At 39.8% G+C, this 16,540-nt stretch overlaps 3 protein-coding genes across 9 annotated transcripts; 1 reads left to right on the top strand and 2 right to left on the bottom strand.

Annotated features, from left to right (window-relative positions):
• Positions 1-1,079: 1,079 nt before the first annotated feature.
• On the top strand, positions 1,080-3,279 carry LOC137941432 (U-box domain-containing protein 18-like). Its single transcript, XM_068786837.1, has one exon. The coding sequence runs from the start codon at positions 1,175-1,177 to the stop codon at positions 3,206-3,208; it is 2,034 nt and encodes a 677-aa protein (XP_068642938.1). The 5' UTR covers positions 1,080-1,174; the 3' UTR covers positions 3,209-3,279.
• A 150-nt stretch (positions 3,280-3,429) lies between these two features.
• Positions 3,430-7,729, bottom strand: LOC137941433 (probable serine/threonine-protein kinase PBL21). 3 transcript variants are annotated; one of them, XM_068786838.1, is made up of 10 exons: positions 7,452-7,729; positions 6,996-7,251; positions 5,914-6,683; positions 5,508-5,549; positions 5,132-5,251; positions 4,918-5,031; positions 4,420-4,638; positions 4,233-4,348; positions 3,835-4,095; positions 3,430-3,755 (listed from the first exon to the last, which is right to left on the bottom strand). In XM_068786838.1, exons 3-10 carry the CDS (start codon positions 6,596-6,598, stop codon positions 3,534-3,536), a joined length of 1,779 nt encoding a protein of 592 aa, XP_068642939.1. In that variant the 5' UTR covers positions 6,599-6,683; positions 6,996-7,251; positions 7,452-7,729; the 3' UTR covers positions 3,430-3,533. The 3 variants fall into 3 exon arrangements, with proteins under 3 accessions (XP_068642939.1, XP_068642940.1, XP_068642941.1); XM_068786839.1 differs by having other exon boundaries at positions 5,132-5,242; XM_068786840.1 differs by lacking the exon at positions 5,132-5,251.
• A 2,913-nt stretch (positions 7,730-10,642) lies between these two features.
• Positions 10,643-15,450, bottom strand: LOC137941323 (uncharacterized). Of its 5 annotated transcripts, none has more exons than XM_068786678.1 (7): positions 15,417-15,448; positions 12,916-12,965; positions 12,430-12,710; positions 12,189-12,295; positions 11,934-12,066; positions 11,619-11,813; positions 10,643-11,156 (listed from the first exon to the last, which is right to left on the bottom strand). In XM_068786678.1, exons 2-7 carry the CDS (start codon positions 12,923-12,925, stop codon positions 10,872-10,874), a joined length of 1,011 nt encoding a protein of 336 aa, XP_068642779.1. In that variant the 5' UTR covers positions 12,926-12,965; positions 15,417-15,448; the 3' UTR covers positions 10,643-10,871. The 5 variants fall into 5 exon arrangements, with proteins under 5 accessions (XP_068642779.1, XP_068642778.1, XP_068642782.1 ...); XM_068786677.1 differs by lacking the exon at positions 15,417-15,448 and adding an exon at positions 15,301-15,400; XM_068786681.1 differs by lacking the exon at positions 12,916-12,965 and having other exon boundaries at positions 15,417-15,450.
• Positions 15,451-16,540: the final 1,090 nt, after the last annotated feature.

Genomic DNA, 16,540 nt, shown 5'->3' with positions numbered 1-16,540 from the left:
ATTGTTTGGTTCAGGTGTTTTGTTAAGCCAGTGCAAACGGTTGGTTACTTCCACCATTGATTGTGGGCCCGATCTCTACTTAGACGTCATATTTGTGGCGACGTGGCCATCAGATTTCAGGCTCAGCTTAGCTTTGAACGAGACAAGTGGGTTCCACAGTCACGTCATTCCACACTATTCACATAGTCAGGTGTGAAGGAAAGCAACTAGGTTGCGTATTTGCAGTTGACACGTCTCTTAATGATTCATATCAGAAATGACGGCTATCTATTTTCTGGGCCCACTAACAATAATGACACATAAAATTGCTCAAGTGACTCTGCGGCCATTCCGGGAAATCACTTGCTCGTTGACTCGGACGAGTCGCCCATCCCACCGTTCATCTATTACATACGTGTCAATGTGCCTCACCGCCACGTTTGGGAGTCGGTCGGTACGTTGCACATCACTTAATTGATTAATCCCTGTGTCGGCTGGCGTTGGCTCCATCAATTGTTCCGTAGTCCGTACACAACTGCACATATATATATATATAAAAAATATCCAAAACATAGTCCACACTTCATTGTATCTTCACTGTTTGGATCGGGGAATATAAAATAGAGTTTCAAGATTCCTGCATTTCTCAACGGACGGCTAAGATATTCTTTATGCAGCCTTGCCTAGCGTGTAAAACATGATTCAGAGCTAAAATGAAGCTTCTTAGCGCCGTCTCATGGTTGAGCCCGTTTTGATAGGGTCAGGTGTCGTTCTTATTTTCGCTCGATCCAAGAAACACCCTTCCTGTGCTAATCCTTCACCACGTGTCCACTTCTTAGCGCCGTCTCATGGTTGAGCCCGTTTTGATAGGGTCAAGTGTCGTTCTTATTTTCGCTCGATCCAAGAAACACCCTTCCTGTGCTAATCCTTCACCACGTGTCCACTGGACACGTGGTGCTCTCAGCGCAAGATTTATCAGGGATTCTCGTGAGTTGCTTCTGGGAACTCACGACATCCGCCACGTATACTTTGGAATGCCTCCTATATATAGGAATATAGGATCTAACAAACCTTTTCACTTCTCTCGTGCAATTATTTGATTCCTCGCTAACGTCTCGGTGTCTGCTTTTACGTTTGAATCTGCTCCCTCTCTCTCTCTCTCGGATCCTGTTTTTTTTTGTTTCTCTATCCTCACATGTCTCAGAACTCCGATCGCCGGTTTCTGACGTCACCGGTCGTCCGGCCCAGCGAGGACGTCTCTGTCGTCACTCTCCTCCAGGCTCTCATCGCCCTCTGCCACGCCATCTCCGTCTACCAGTCGGCTGTATTTGGAGCGAACAGGCGGATCGCGCGCGAAACGGTCAGGGAGATAGGTATTCTCCTTGTTTTCTTCGAGGAGATTCGGGATCGCCGACCGGCACTTCCCGGCTCCGTCACTCTCTGCTTCTTGGAGCTCTACGTAATCCTCCAGAAAGTCCGGTGCTTGTTGGAGGACTGCGCCAGAGATGGAGCTCGCCTTTGGATCCTCATGAACTCGGACCGGGTGGTCAGCGAGTTTCGTGTCTTGATCCGGTCCGTTGCAACGGCTCTCGACGTCCTGCCCCTTGCCTCGATTGATGTGACGACGGAGGTGAGGGAATTGGTTGAGCTGCTGAGGGCTCAAACTCGGAAGGTGCGGATCGAGATCGACCCGCTCGATGAATCGGTCCGAAAGGATTGTCTCCAGATATTGGGTCGGTTTGAGGATCGCGTCGTCCCGCATTCGGGTGTTGTCAAACGGGTTCTCGACCATTTGGGTATTCGAAGCTGGAGCGAGTGTAACAAGGAAATCAGGTTCTTGGAGGAAGAGATTGAGTTGGAAAACTCGAAAGGGGGAAAAAGGGAGATAGGATTTCTTGGCAGTTTGTTGGGGTTTGTAAATTATTGTCGTTCGGTAATCTTCGACGCTGTAGATGGGCGAATCAGTGAGCGATTGGATGGTAAATGCCAAGGAGAGGTGATAAATTATCTCAATCCCGAAGATTTCCGCTGCCCGATATCTCTGGAACTGATGAATGATCCCGTCACCGTGGCTACTGGACAGACTTACGATCGAGTGTCGATTGAAAAATGGCTTAGAGCGGGAAATTTGATCTGCCCGAAGACCGGAAAGAAGCTGATGGACACTGGATTAGTACCAAATTCTGCTCTGCATAAGCTTATACATCAGTTCTGTTACGAACATGGGATTTCGGTAGCAGGTGGCAACCGCAGCCGTGAGATTGCCAAGACACTCTCAATTTCAATCTCTCCTGCTACTGTGGGAGCTACAAGAATGCTTGCCGTTTTCCTCGTTGAGAAGCTCTCGACGGGAACAGAGCAAGAGAAGAATAAAGCTGCTTATGAAGTTCGGCTGCTGACGAAGTTTAGTGTATTCAATAGAGCTTGCTTAGTTGAAGCCGGCTCAATTTTGTGGCTACTGGTCTTACTTTCTTCTACTAATCCATCAGCCCAAGAGGATTCCATTGCAGGTTTATTGAATCTCTCCAAGCACCCAAAAGGGAAAACGGTGATCGTCGAAACAGGCGGATTGGGCCCTACTGTGGATGTATTGAGGAACGGGCTTAGGATGGAAGCTCGACAACATGCTGCGGCAGTGCTATTTTATATCTCTTCGATCGATGAGTACCGGGAAATGATCGGAGAAGTACCTGAAGCAATTCCATCTCTGGTGGCGTTGCTGAAACAGGGTAGCACACGAGGAAAGAAGAACGCAATCGTTGCACTCTTTGGGCTATTATTGTTTCCGGGGAATCACCCAAGGGTTCTTGCTGCAGAGGCTGTTCCGGCTCTGATGAATCTTTTGACTTCGGATAGAAGTGATCTCGTAGATGACGGTTTGGCAGTTTTAGCAGCTTTAGCAGAAAAACCAGAAGGAACAGCCGAGATTTTAAAAGCCTCGGCAATTCCTCTTCTATTGGGTACTATGCATTCTTCCTCTTCTCGAACAGGAAAGGAACACTGTGTCTCTATCTTGTTATCTCTCTGCATCAATGGTGGGTCGGAGGTGATCTCGATTTTGAGAAAGACGCCGTCGCTCATGGTATCATTATATTCATCACTCACTGACGGCACTCATCGTGGTGGTAAGAAGGCGAGTTCGTTATTGAGTATCCTCCACGAATGGCCTAGTGCAAGATCCATGCTCGCCCCAACTGTGCCACAAGACAGAGCCGTCCATGTCCAGTAACACGGTTTAGCTCCATCCATGATTCTTTCATTTTTTTGCTTCTGCGCATCTTTCCTATCCCTCTAGCAACCAGTCCACGTATACAAGTTCGAGATAATGCTGCTTTAATACTTTTTTTGAACAATTTTTTTTTACTGTTGTGATTTTAGCTCGGCTTTTTAAGAGCTAAAATCAGAATATGCTTCTTTTCCTGAAGCAGATTCGTGTTCATGTAAATAGTACAGGCATATGCTGTGTATCATATACTTCCATCGATATTTTTTGGGAATCAATAAAAGTAGTCTATTTGAATATATGGATGAAGTGATGAATTTTATGGAGGCATTCAGAATGAAAGATCACTCCGAGTGGCTTTGGAACTTGATGAGATATCCAAAGCCTCTTCTAATCTTGTAATGACCTCCTCCATGGTCGGTCTTTGCTGCTTATGTGCCGTGCATGACAAGGCCAACCGCAGAGTAATGTAAAAAGCCTCCCTGGTAAATTCCCCGTTCATTTTTGGATCTGCAAATTCCATCATATTGCCCTCCCGGATGAAGAGTTTTGCCTGTTCCGAAGAAGTTTAATGAGCAGAATGGCAAGCAACTACTGAAACTGAGAAAAAAACATGATTGATTTTTCTTTACCATTTTATGTAGTGACATTGGCTTCTTCAGATTCAAATTAATGACTCGCTTTCCTGATATGATTTGTAAAAGCACAATTCCAAAACTGTATACATCACCAGAAGGGTTCACTTGATGGTTCCTTCGGTATTCAGGATCAACATAACCGAATGTCCCTCTCACTTCCGAGCTCACGTATGAACGGCCATGATCTATAATTTTAGACAAACCAAAGTCTGAGAGCTTGGCTTGAAGATTATCGTCAAGTAGAATGTTGGTAGGCTGCAGACACAGCAGATTGCTGATCATACTGACTCGGTAAAGAAATTATGAACTAGAGAAAGTAGCAGATTGAAAATGAAATTTCTCAAACATCAAAATAGGGATGAATCATACAAATTAACTGACTTTTTATGTACCTTGATATCCCGGTGAACAATGCACCCCTCTGGATATGAATGGAGAAACCATAGTCCTTGTGCACTATCAATTGCAATCTCTAGTCTCTGAATCCATGAAAGCGCTTTCTCTCCACCTGTCATGCATTAAGTAGATTTTAGACTGTTTCAAAAGGAATACCAGAAATGAAAAAGGTGAGAAGAGTACCATAAAGCCATTCAGAGAGATTTCCATTGGAGCACAACTCATAAATGAGGAAACATTCTTCTTCTTCTTCGCAGTAGCCAAGCAAACTTACAAGGTTTGGGTGTCTAACATGTGATAGGCTAGTAACTTCTCTAACAAACGTCTCTGCGTACCCATCCTTGACAATGTGTTTGACTGCTACATGCCTACCATTTGAAAGTACGCCCTTATACACCTTCCCTGATAAAAAAACCGGAAGAAATCACTAGATGCTAGAGTATCAAAGTTAAATATCAGTTATTATAAGTAAGAAATCTGACCATTACCCAAGTAAATAATAGAGGCCACAGAATTCTACTTTAAAGACAATTACAAGAGCTCAATACTAAAAACAGTTAAAAAGAAGTCTCCTGTTTGGCAATACCACTTCATAATTACTGGCAAAAATACTTGATGACCTTTTAAGTGGATAAATAGGAGGCCTCTCACATACTAGTTCAGATTTATATAGAACCTCACCTGCTATGCCTTCACCAATGAAATTTAACACATTCAAATTCTTTGTGGCAGCATATATCTCCTTAGTCGGAATTTTCTGGCAGCCAGGCACATCTGGTAGCAAGTCCTTTGAAGCTGTAGAAGGAAAGAAGCCACAAAGTCATTTTGATTTACCAAATCAACTAAGTCATAAGTTAGCATGGTTGATATGGCCATAAAAGTCAGTTAAAGAAACCTTCTCGGTGTGATGAAAGTGAGACATTTGATCTTGTTCGTTTCTTGAGAACTATCCATGCCACAAATATCAGCACCACAACAATCCCTATTATGCCTGCAACCAGCAGTGCTAGACCAGCTCCGACAAAGAAAATGAAACAACTTCAGGAGCTTGCTTGAGTCAAATATATGCATTAAAGTTGAGTATGTCATATGATCTCCATATGTAGATGGCCCATCCCATTTTATTTCATGGATACACTCACTACCCTCAAACAAAATGCAACCTCTGCAGTCCCAAAGGATCACCTAGATTTTCCTCTAATTGATATAACAAAGCTAAACATCAAAAACAAAATCCATTCTCGGATGGAAGAGGATGTATCAATTGTTACCTGGACCTATTTTGCTCCTCCTAGTTTTACTTTTTGGAACATCTGCAGATGAGAAGATATTACACTTTTAGACAACTTCTAGAAGAATCAGGGCTTAACAGGTAACTAGTAAAGCATAAGTGTAAGATACAAAGGATCATGACCATATATGTTGTTTCACTTTTGGACAGTACAACAAATAGTCTCCTGTTTCTGATTTCTGAATGAGATTTTACAAGAACTAATAAGGTATACTCTCTCTCTCTCTCTCTCTCTCTCATTTTCCTGATCTATAAAATAACTTATAATTGAATCACAAAACAAGTAATACTGTAAGATGGAGTCAGAACAGAACAACTAGGCAAATCAGATACCAACCAACACATAAAGAAAAATCAAAACCCAAGAAAGGACTTCAGCAATTTACCTCCACCATAGTCACTCTCGCCAAGACATTTATAGAGTGCTTGGACCCAGTGTATATTGTCAGTCCTCTGACTTATTAGTGTCACCAAAACAGCAAATCTACAAACATTAACGTCATTTTGCAATAATCCTCCAGTACTGCCCATAGTCTGTCTCAATTTTTCCCATGTCTCCAAACAACTAACACACTTGGAATTAAACCCTCCATCATCACGCGAGAACATGCAATTGTTTGCTAAACTTCCAAGCCTGTCACCAAGTTTATTAATGACATCATTTACTGTGAAATCGGAGCAACCACCTGCTCCACTAGTAAGCCTCTCTATCCCGCAGATCATAACATCTGCATCTAAATTCTTCATTTGATCCAAGCAGCTGCTTTGCTCAGACGCATTTAAGTAGATTTGCCCAGTTCTATTCGCTGTTTGTCCCAGCGCATAAAGGTATCCATCTAGAGCTCCTCCACAGCAATTCTGTGTAAGAAAGCCACCCCAATTCCCACCTTCACAAGCGGAAAAGTTTCTACGATAGGACTTTTGAAAATCTAGATTGCATTTCGTCCTTGGCGATTGTGTATTCACCAGTTTAAGGATAAAGGGGAAAATTAAGACCAAGATTGTGAGCGGATGCAGCTTCCAACACGTTGATAGATGCAGCTTGCGACTGCTGACAACTCGTTTAGCCATGAAATCAGATGTCGTGTCGGGAAATAAATAATTTGCTTTCTTTGGCAAGTTATCATCTCAATAGCATTTGAGTATGGCTTCAGTTCTGCAGCTTCCAGAGAGGAGATAAAACTTACAAGGTATCAAATAGAACGATGTAAAAATGAATTAAAGGATGCTCATTCTTGAAATATAAACAGATTTTAGCTATGAGCAATCGAAGACCTTTTTTTGAAAGAGTTGGTACTACAAGTCTTTTGAGACAACAACAATAGCAGTTATTGTATATAATAACGAATTTTTTGCTAAAGCCTAGAAATTTTGACCGGATTGCAAGAGAAGTGAAATATCTATGTGCAAGAATCACGAAAGAAAAACGACAATTCAGTAGAAGGATGAGGGGACAAGTCAGTATTACCCTTTTTGGAGAACAATCTTCCCGCTGAAGAGAAGAGAAACCTTAAAACGTTTGTGCAACCTCTTTAATACGGAGAATTTATAGTAGACGAGACATCGGAAGGCGAGCTCCGCGAACAGGGAGTAACTCTCGAATTTTCAGTTTTAATGAAGTGGGGACTGTCAGTCAGTTGACAAGCAAGGATAAAGAACTGACACTCAGATGACATGGACACCGGCTAATTCAGACCAGCACATTTTCTGCTTTTTGGAGAAACCTAAACCAGAGAAGATGATTCGAAGGTAGCAGATTAGATGACAGAGACAATATGTATTTTTTTTCATAAGAAACATGACTGATCAAGTAATTGCAACTAACCACACAGAATTAGATGACAGGAGCAGGAAAATAGTAAAGAGAATCAGATGAAGATAAAAGAACTTGAAATTATCGAAGCGAAATGATCCCGGTAATCACCGTTTTCCACCGTAGTTTGCTGTATAAAGAAGATGATTGGAGGCCGATCAACAAAGAAATTTGGATTTAGCAGCCAAAGAAGCGTTAGCTGTTACGATGCCAAATGTTGTCGCGCTGGAGCGAGAGCAAGGGTTGCCGGCCAAAATAGTGATGAATTCCGTGGTGTTTTTCTAAAGGATTTGGACGTTTTCGTTTGGTCGTTTCAGTTGGACTGTGCTGAGAGAAGTTGACAGAACAATGGAATTTAAGCACCCTTGGATAGCTCATGAATTATGGGGTGGAGATGTCGGCCAATGATCCGTTCTATAGGCGTTATTGTCCTTTGTTGAGTTTTACAATCCCAGTTGGTCCCGTTAGAGGGGAATTGGCAAGGGGCAGTCAATCGTGTAAAGCCCAAGCAGTCAAGCAAAACCCGAATGCAAACATTAAGAAATTGTAAGAAATGGAGATTTATAAGATCCGTGGGGTTATTTTCCTAACAAGTTCGAGCCTTTTAGCGCAATGGTTTCAACACTTGTTATATGACCACATATAATTAGGTAGTAAATCTATGCAATTCCCACCATTCCTTTCGTTTTAACAACTTCTAGATCTAATTGTAATGTGAAACGTCTCTTCTATCATATGCTTCTATTGGAATAAGGGTTTAACATTCCTCTAGGTGCTGTAATTTTTATGATGATAAATCTAAACATTTATTCATGGTATATGAGTGTAATTTTTGTAAAAATTAGGGGAAATTTAGTCAAGTATGAGTCGACTCTATATAGAAGTAGGGGTGGCATTGAGCAGAGCCAAGCTCGAACCTGTATATGTTCGAGTTTGAGCCGAGTTTGAGTTCCAACTTATATTAAAAAATTTTAAAAATTACTAAAATAAATATAAATAATATTGTGATGAATTTAGTACTATTGACAAACATCAACATTAGATGTCGAGGGACCCAAAAGGACAGAATGATTGATTATCTTTGAGGTTTGAGGTAAATAAGAGCAAACTATTAACAAACTAAAGAGTGAATTGATGAGTGCAATTAGAGTAAAGGGTATTTTCATAAAAAAATCTATGCTAACGAATCTGCTCGAGTTTGGCTTGTAATATTTAACAAGCCTTACTTCAAAATTGAGCTCGAACCAAGCTCAAGTAAAAACTGAACTGAACTAAGTGTTTTTTTTAGTCGAGCTTGAACAGCTTGCAAACTGGTTTGGCTTACTGCCACCTCTAACTGCCAGCACTACAATGAGCGCAGCACTTGTCTGAGATCTTGTAGTCTGTTCTTTCTTGCCTGTTATAGGTTTGTTGCCTGTAGTTTATATCTGTAAATTTTCCCATGGGAGCAGAAGATTAGAGGCCTACTTGTCATGCAACATTTTTTCCTCCAAAAGTATTGCAAAGTTTATTCTATTTGTTTCACTGTCCAAAAAGTTTTATGCTTCCTGATTTCTGTGATCCATCGAGAAATACAATTTTGCACTGACAAGTAGGCCTTAGCGTGCATGTCGATGACAACTCCGAGGAACAACCGAGGGTGAGAATATAATGGAGTTACCTGTCTGCGCCGGATGTTTCCGGCGAACATTCCATTAATTGTCTGTTCAGAGTCGGTGAACATCTCTCCGTCCTAGCTCGGCAAAATCCGATAACTCCCTCTGCTAAGGGAAATTGAATCGGATAGTTGGATGTGATTTGACATAGCTTAGAACTACTTTCTTCCAGCTGGCTAAAAGGTTTCTGTTTGGCTCCGGTACAAATCCTGGACGGAACAGCAGCATGTATAGGCAGACCAGGAGAAATATATATTGCTGGTACTTCATACATTTAGCAGGTAAGGATCTACGAACTGATGTCTGGATCTATCAGGTAAGGATGTTTGTGCTTTTGCGAGAAAAATAAGCAGAGAACGTAATCCATCCTACTATGATGCTGATATTGTTATCTCTTAGCTGGAGAAAAACATGCCACAAAAAAAAAAAAAAAACCTCCAGCGGAGGATGACTTTTAAGTCTTTCTTCGTGTCTCTTAGCATACAGCCACTCCCACATCGTATATTAAATTTATGTCACCGGTATGCATGCCATGATGTCAGAAATTCCTTTGCCAGGTTCTAAAAGCTGGGATTCTCTTCTTTAAAGTCCAATGGATGCAAGTACGCAATTCCCTCCTCCCAGTTTGTAAATTCTGTTATCAGGCCCATCAGAATTCAGAACAAACTCCAAAAATCCATGCCTGTTGAGAGATTCGCTTATTGGGAACTAGGGAAATGGTTCTGATTTCAGGGGTGCTAGATGAGGTATTATTTCGGCTAAAGCTTTTAGTGGCTTGTAAAATTTTTGCGAGGGTTTGTGTGTTTCTCGCAACTGGGGCACTTGAAAAGATCGGCTGACAGATACTGCAGTACGGGCGAATTGTGATGAACGCGGAATCCTGAAGCTTATGATTAGTCACAGAGCTCCGGGTATTTTGCTACGCAGGTTACGGTGATGGCGATAATCATATCCGTGGTGCTGCTGTTTGTGGGCTCCTTATTCTACTTCATGTGTGCATAGTGAAAAGAGGCTTCAGGAGAAGCTTATCCGCAAATAATCAAAGAGGAAACGAGACTAAACCCAGTGACGGGATCTCACAGGATGATCTAGAGAAGCTCCCTTCTTTCAGGTTTGAAGGAGTGTCCAAAGGAAGTAGCCCAGTCGACTGCGCCGTTTGTTTGGAAAACTTCCGACCGGGCGATCAATGTCGGATGCTCCCCGTGTAAGCATAGTTTCCATGCTCAGTGTGGATTCCTGGTTATTGAGAACACCAATCTGTCCAATATGCAGAACTGGAGCTAATGGCTCCGGTGAAGAAATGGAAACGATATGAGTGCAGCCAGATTTGAACCAACCGGAGATGTTGTGGTTCAAATCAACGGATAGACAATATCGCAATCTGCTGAAGAATAAGTAAAAGGATAGAGAATAGTTGATGGTTTCTAATCAACGGCAAGTCTGAATAAACAAATAAAAGAACGGAAACATCCGGCGCACACGGATAACTCAGTATATTCTCACCGTTGGGTTCTTCCTCGGAGATGTTATCAACATGCCTGCTGAGAGGCCCCACTTGAGTTTCAGAGCAAAATTTTCTTTCTCGATGTTCTTCCTTGCAGCTACTATGGATCATTGACATCATGAACCATGAAAAGTTTTTGACAATGAAACAAATAGAAGAATAAAGATCTTTTTATATGAAACTTTACAATACTTTGACGGAAAAAATGTTGCATGACCTCCTTAAAAACCATGCATTATCCATGTCTCTTATCTTCCGATCGCATAGGAGAACTTACAGATAAAACTAGAAGCAACAAACCTATACCAAGCAAGAAGAATAGACCACAAGATCATAGAAAAGTGCTATTTTCATTATAATACCAGCCACGTATTAGCTACCTGCAATCAAACCTTCTCTTCCAATTGAAGTGACACGCAAGATAGCCTGTGCATTTAAAGTGGACAGCTTAGCATGGCAAAAATCCACCCATGAATTAATTTCAGGCTGCTCCAACTCTTCCGTGCTCGGTGAGATTTGGGATTTCTCGAATACAGATTGAAGTTCCAAAGCGAGTGTTCGAGCAGCCTCTCTTGATTTTGGGAGTTGATCAGTAAGCAGGGATGCAGCTATCTGAATGAGTTTATCAATGCCATAATTATTAATTCCTTCCACTCCCTGCAGATGACAAACCCAGTTAAAATCTCCAATAAAACATCTAGTGGGAGCAGACTCAAAAGCTTGCAGCTATTTTTATAATGGGCTTGATTGCCTTTCAATTTGGATTTTGCAAGAAAACAGAGTAACATCATGCAAAAGAAGATGATACTGATGTGCATCATAAAATGAACTGCAAATAGTTTTTTGGATATTTGGATTTTGGACTTTAGGATATCTGGAAAGGGACCAGATGGTGAATTTCAATATCCGTACCACATCCAGTTTGTTTACAGACCTAACTGCTACTAGAAACATTTTAATAAAAAAAATGCAGTACCATATGTATACATTGACCTTTTTCATTTGGATGGACCCATTAACTTCAGTTTTGAATAATCAGTTACATCATCTATTCATTCTTATGCTCTATTCTCATGCCTCTAAGAGAAACTTCAGGAATCAGATTTTAAGTGCAGTTACCAGTCGGGGTAGACTTTGAGAAAAGCACATTGAAGCCTTTGCTCGTATTCGAGGATTCTTATGCTTAAGATATGATTGCAACTTTGGTAATAGCAGATTTGGTGAGACCCAAAAGGTCATTGCTATTAAAGCTCTCTCTGCTGCTTCACAGAGGAAGTGTTTGTCTTGAGATGACTTGAGCAGAAGTTGCACAAGCTGAAGCAGACCAAACATGAAAAGAGTTATCCAAATGAAAATTAAAATGAATGACATGATATGCAAGAAATTCCAACACAGACAAAGAAGCCCTGACAAAACAGAAGAAGTAGCCCTTACCAAAGGATCAAGTGAATCAATTATATGATCACTGTAGACCTTGAAAATGTCAGCAGATGCCATAATTGCAGTTTTACAAACAGCACTTCTTGGACTTTTCAAAGATTTCACCACAAGTGGCATTACATTTGCCCTGTTGGTAACAAATTTGAGAGAAACAAACTAAATGAACTAGTAACTGGTAAGTTCAAACATAAATAATAAAGCTCCACCAATGACCATATCAAGTGAATGCAGAAAAATACAGAGACTTACAGCAATTCAAGCATTGCTTCCTTGTGAAATATAGAAAGCCGACGTACATTATTTAGACCATCACAAACCAAAACCCAGTTTTTCGAGTCAAGCTGTTGTAACAACATCTGTATGAAATGAAGTGCGAAACTGAAGTTAGGAATCCAGTAAATAAAAAATTAATAAAGAAGAATTGTAGTCAAAGCAATAAGAAATAAATACAAGCTGGAAAATGTGTTTAAGATAAAGGAATAATTCATACACTGAGACTCGTACCAACGTCCTCTAGATCAGTGAGGTTCTCAGTTTCTATGTATTCTACTTCTGAATTTCCGGCCTCCGTTCCACAAGCCCCAGCATTGTCACTTGAAGGAGTAGTAGATGCCAAAGAAGTAGGATTTTCTATCTGCCTTTTGTCATGGTTACCATTGTTGTTCTCTGCACATGCTTTTGTAAGGCTCACTTTACTAGAATTTTCAATGTTTTTCTCGGGCTGTGGCAATGTGTTGAGAACTCGCAGAGCCTTGTCTGACATTTTTAGCACTAGAAGAATGAAAAAAGAAAAAAAATCCAGTTAAACTCACAAGGATACTAAATAGCTTTTGCCTAATGGACAAACAAAAAAATCTTCTATGGATAATAATGAGCTATATAAATGAATTAGTGATAAGGATAAAAGTAAGGATACAAGATAAAACTAAGAGTTCAAGGGCCCAAGTTTAAAAACATAGCTTACACTAAAAGTTACCTCTCATCATAGAAACATTCCTCAAGGCTGTAAATCACCTCTTTGTTTTCCTTATTTTTTAAGAAAAAGGAGAAGAAAATGAGAAAATGAACTTCTGAATCTTAATAATTAATTCACCTTCAACAAGAATAGTCTAGTGAATACAGGTAGTTTTGACCAACAAAATTCTTTTAAAAAGCTACAATTGTCATATGTACTTAATTTTTTTGAAAAAGCCTTTAACGCACTAGCCACATGGGGATGGTTCGCCAAGGAAAGTAGTTCTGTGTGTGTAATTAACATTCAAAAAATAAGAAATAAAAATAAAAATAAACGGTCTCATAAAGTTAACACTAAGTGCAGATTTTCATAAGAGAATTTCTACATTCCATATGAAGTTGTCCACCATTTCAAGCTATCTAATATCAAAGTTAAAATATCATTAATTTTCAGAAGATTTACCACAACAACATGAACACATTGGGTGCTGCATACAGATAAAAAACAGCAGTCAATAGACGAAAATGAGTTTTTCTATAACTGAACCCAGGCAACTTATTTTCTAGCTGCACAGTTAGGAATTGAACACTTTTAATCCTGTCAAAATTTTAATTAACTCAGGCAGATGCCAAATGCACGCTATTTGCACACAATGCTTAGCAAATCTCAAACTGCACATGAAATCTTAACCATTTCCAAGGAGTGTTCAGAATCTACACACAATACGGTGAATTTAACCGAGCTACTTTTGTGATAAAAAAACATTACAATGAAAGATCTTCAAAAGAAAAAAAAAAGGAAAAAGAATGGACTCTGGTCTAATCAATTAGAAAGATATAACCATCTTTTTTTTGTTCAAAGAATTAACTCCCTAATACCATGAAAATTAGGCAAACAATTCTTAAACTAGAAATGTTTACAAAACATCAAGCCTTGTGAAGCTCATTAGACATTCTCAAAAAGTTTTCTCTCCTTCAATATTACTCAAGAATCATTACAGGATGAGCTAGGCCATTGATGAAGAGGATAATTGAAGATTTATATTTTGAAAGATATGATAATTGAGGATTTCAGAAAAAAAATTGACTTCATATAAATATGAAAATTTTGATAAAAATGATGTTCACCCATTGATAAACTGAATTTTCTTACAGCAATATACTAAAAGCTCTCTAACAACAAGCACCATATATGCTGGTTACAAAAACAGCAACTAAAACCACACTAAAATCATTTTCAGCTAGACCACACCTTTATTCATATTCAAAGGGCAATTTCGGTTCTTAACAAATCAAATTTCCGTCATTGAACCTTTCAAAAAAAAAAAAAAAAAACTACATCATTTATACATGGACAAATTATTCTAACTTTAATAAAGTGTACAAAACATCAAACCTTTTGAAGCTCAGCATTTTCAGTATTTTCATATTACTTGAGGATCGTCACAAAAGGAGATAATTGTTGTAAGACTTGTTATTGCATTATAAGTGCAGCTTACAACAAAGAAGAACCAACTAAAACCGTGTCAAAATTATTTCCTGCTAGATCTCACTTTTATTCAAATTCTAAGGGCAATTTTGATACTTAAAGAGCCAATTTCCAGCATTTTGTCGTCTGGATGTTGACACTCCTTCAGACATTATCTTGCACTAACATACTTAAGGCTACAGACGAAATGATGAATGACATTTCACATTGGTTTTCATAACTAAAATTGGGAATGACATGCCATAATAGATCCAATGGAATCATAAAGAGAGGACTTAAAAACTTATCCGCTCGTAACAATCTGGCAATTCCAACGCATGCAATCAAAGCAATTGACATTATTGAGAAATTGCGTTGGCGCAACTTTAAAAGAACCACAGAAGAGAAAAATAAAAAAGACAGAGAAAACAAGTTTAGATAAACTCGAATCTACAGATCAACTCAAGCACATTCGACATTTAGTCGAAAAAAAATAAAAAAATAAATCTCATCTCAAGATGCACAGATGTCAATGTTATAAAAGTGAGCAAGAAAGAAACTGAAGATATGTCACGGATTGTTAATGTAACAAAATATATCAAAGTGAACAAGAATGAAACTGAAGATATGTTTCAGATTGTTAAAGTAACAAAATAAACCAAAAAACTAAATCAAACATTCAGAATAAAGAATAAACGAAGATCCCTTGATATTATTCTCAACACAGACGACGTCATATATGACAAACGAAATTATGCAAGATCGCAAGATTAATTCCATTAATAGATATACCCACAGATCCAACATTTCATTCGAAATTCATTTCTCACCCCTTTCTTCCCTCGCTTACAGGCTTGGAGTTCCAAACAGTGATGAAAAGGACAATAATGCATAGAACGGAAAATGAAGATAAGAAGACAGAGGGAATATAGAACTTACCAGAAAACAGACAAAATCGATAAACTGGGGAGCGAACAGACAAGGAGGTTCTTAAATCAAAAGTTCTAGGAGTAAATGTAGAGTGAAGAAGAGAGGGAGTCTAAGAGTGGTCTTACCGTAATCAGAGCGAGTAAGACCTAGGCCGGCAGACCCAAGGCGACTGCATGTGACCCCGCGGGAGCGGCGTGGAATAAATTCGGAAAAAGGAAAGGTAAATTCTTGCCCTTAGATTTAAAGATTATTACGAGATCCGTATTCTTCCTTACTTGCTGACTGCACTCTGCCACTCTGGAGTCTCGACCCTCCAGCAAACCCTGGCCCACGTCGTTGTCGCATACGCAGCTCTCCAGCAAATTTGATTCATCTAAGCCGTGCTACACGTCATCTCAATCAAAGCCGATGGTCACCTGTGGCCCTGGACGAACAGTAGGGGAGATCAAGATCTTGAGCATTGGTTTTAAGTAATTAGGGATTTATCTCGGAAAACAGGACGTAGAAAAGAATCTGCCGTCGTTGCCGTGGACTGCGGGCAGACTCCACCATGTTTTCTGCCAACCCGATGCTTCGAAGTTCGGACGTAAATCGCAATAGAGATAATCGGTAGACGTTCGTCGTCTGATCATGAGAAGAATTAAGATTCAAAATCGGTAAGAGACTTCTTTCTCCTCTTCTTCCACTTATTTTAATTTTTCTTATTAGATCAGACCTCTTTTTTTTTTTTTCTCTGCGTTCATAAATCTCAACTCTCTGTAGACAAGAACGAGGCACATGGAACGTTTCATAGTTCTCGACCTCGTGACAACAGATAACTGGTTTTCTGGCTGTGATTAGCTTCAGAACCTGAATACTCGACGTCTCCACGTACTGGAGTCTAAGATTCTAGTGTCTTTCATGCAACGATCCACGGGCAATCGGACACCTGATTGGCTTTCCGGTGTTCCTTTGTCGTGGACCATACCAGATATCGTCGGAGACTTTTGAGCTTCGACGAAGTTCATTACTTCTAATCTTCGTTGATGACGAGCGTTAGTATTTCCATCACTTTTTCTCCGAAATGTAGAATTAATAAGTGACATGAGAAGCATCTCAGATCGACCTCCAACATTTTGTTGGCTTCAGTTTATTCGGAGACTAAAAAACCTTAAATTTGTTATTATAAATTTTCTGGTGATGAAGACTGCTTGACTGCTGCAGCCTGCAAATATGATATAATTTTTTTTTGGTAAGAACTGACATGCCG

This window comes from Aristolochia californica, unplaced genomic scaffold (genome assembly GCF_029961685.1).
Source record: "Aristolochia californica isolate CCGP_79_NKW_82.1479 unplaced genomic scaffold, dmAriCali1.0.hap1 SCAF_9, whole genome shotgun sequence".
In the NCBI taxonomy this organism is placed as follows: domain Eukaryota; kingdom Viridiplantae; phylum Streptophyta; class Magnoliopsida; order Piperales; family Aristolochiaceae; genus Aristolochia; species Aristolochia californica.
The sequence above is the reverse complement of the archived record's forward strand: the minus strand, read 5'-3'. Positions and strand labels throughout refer to the sequence as shown.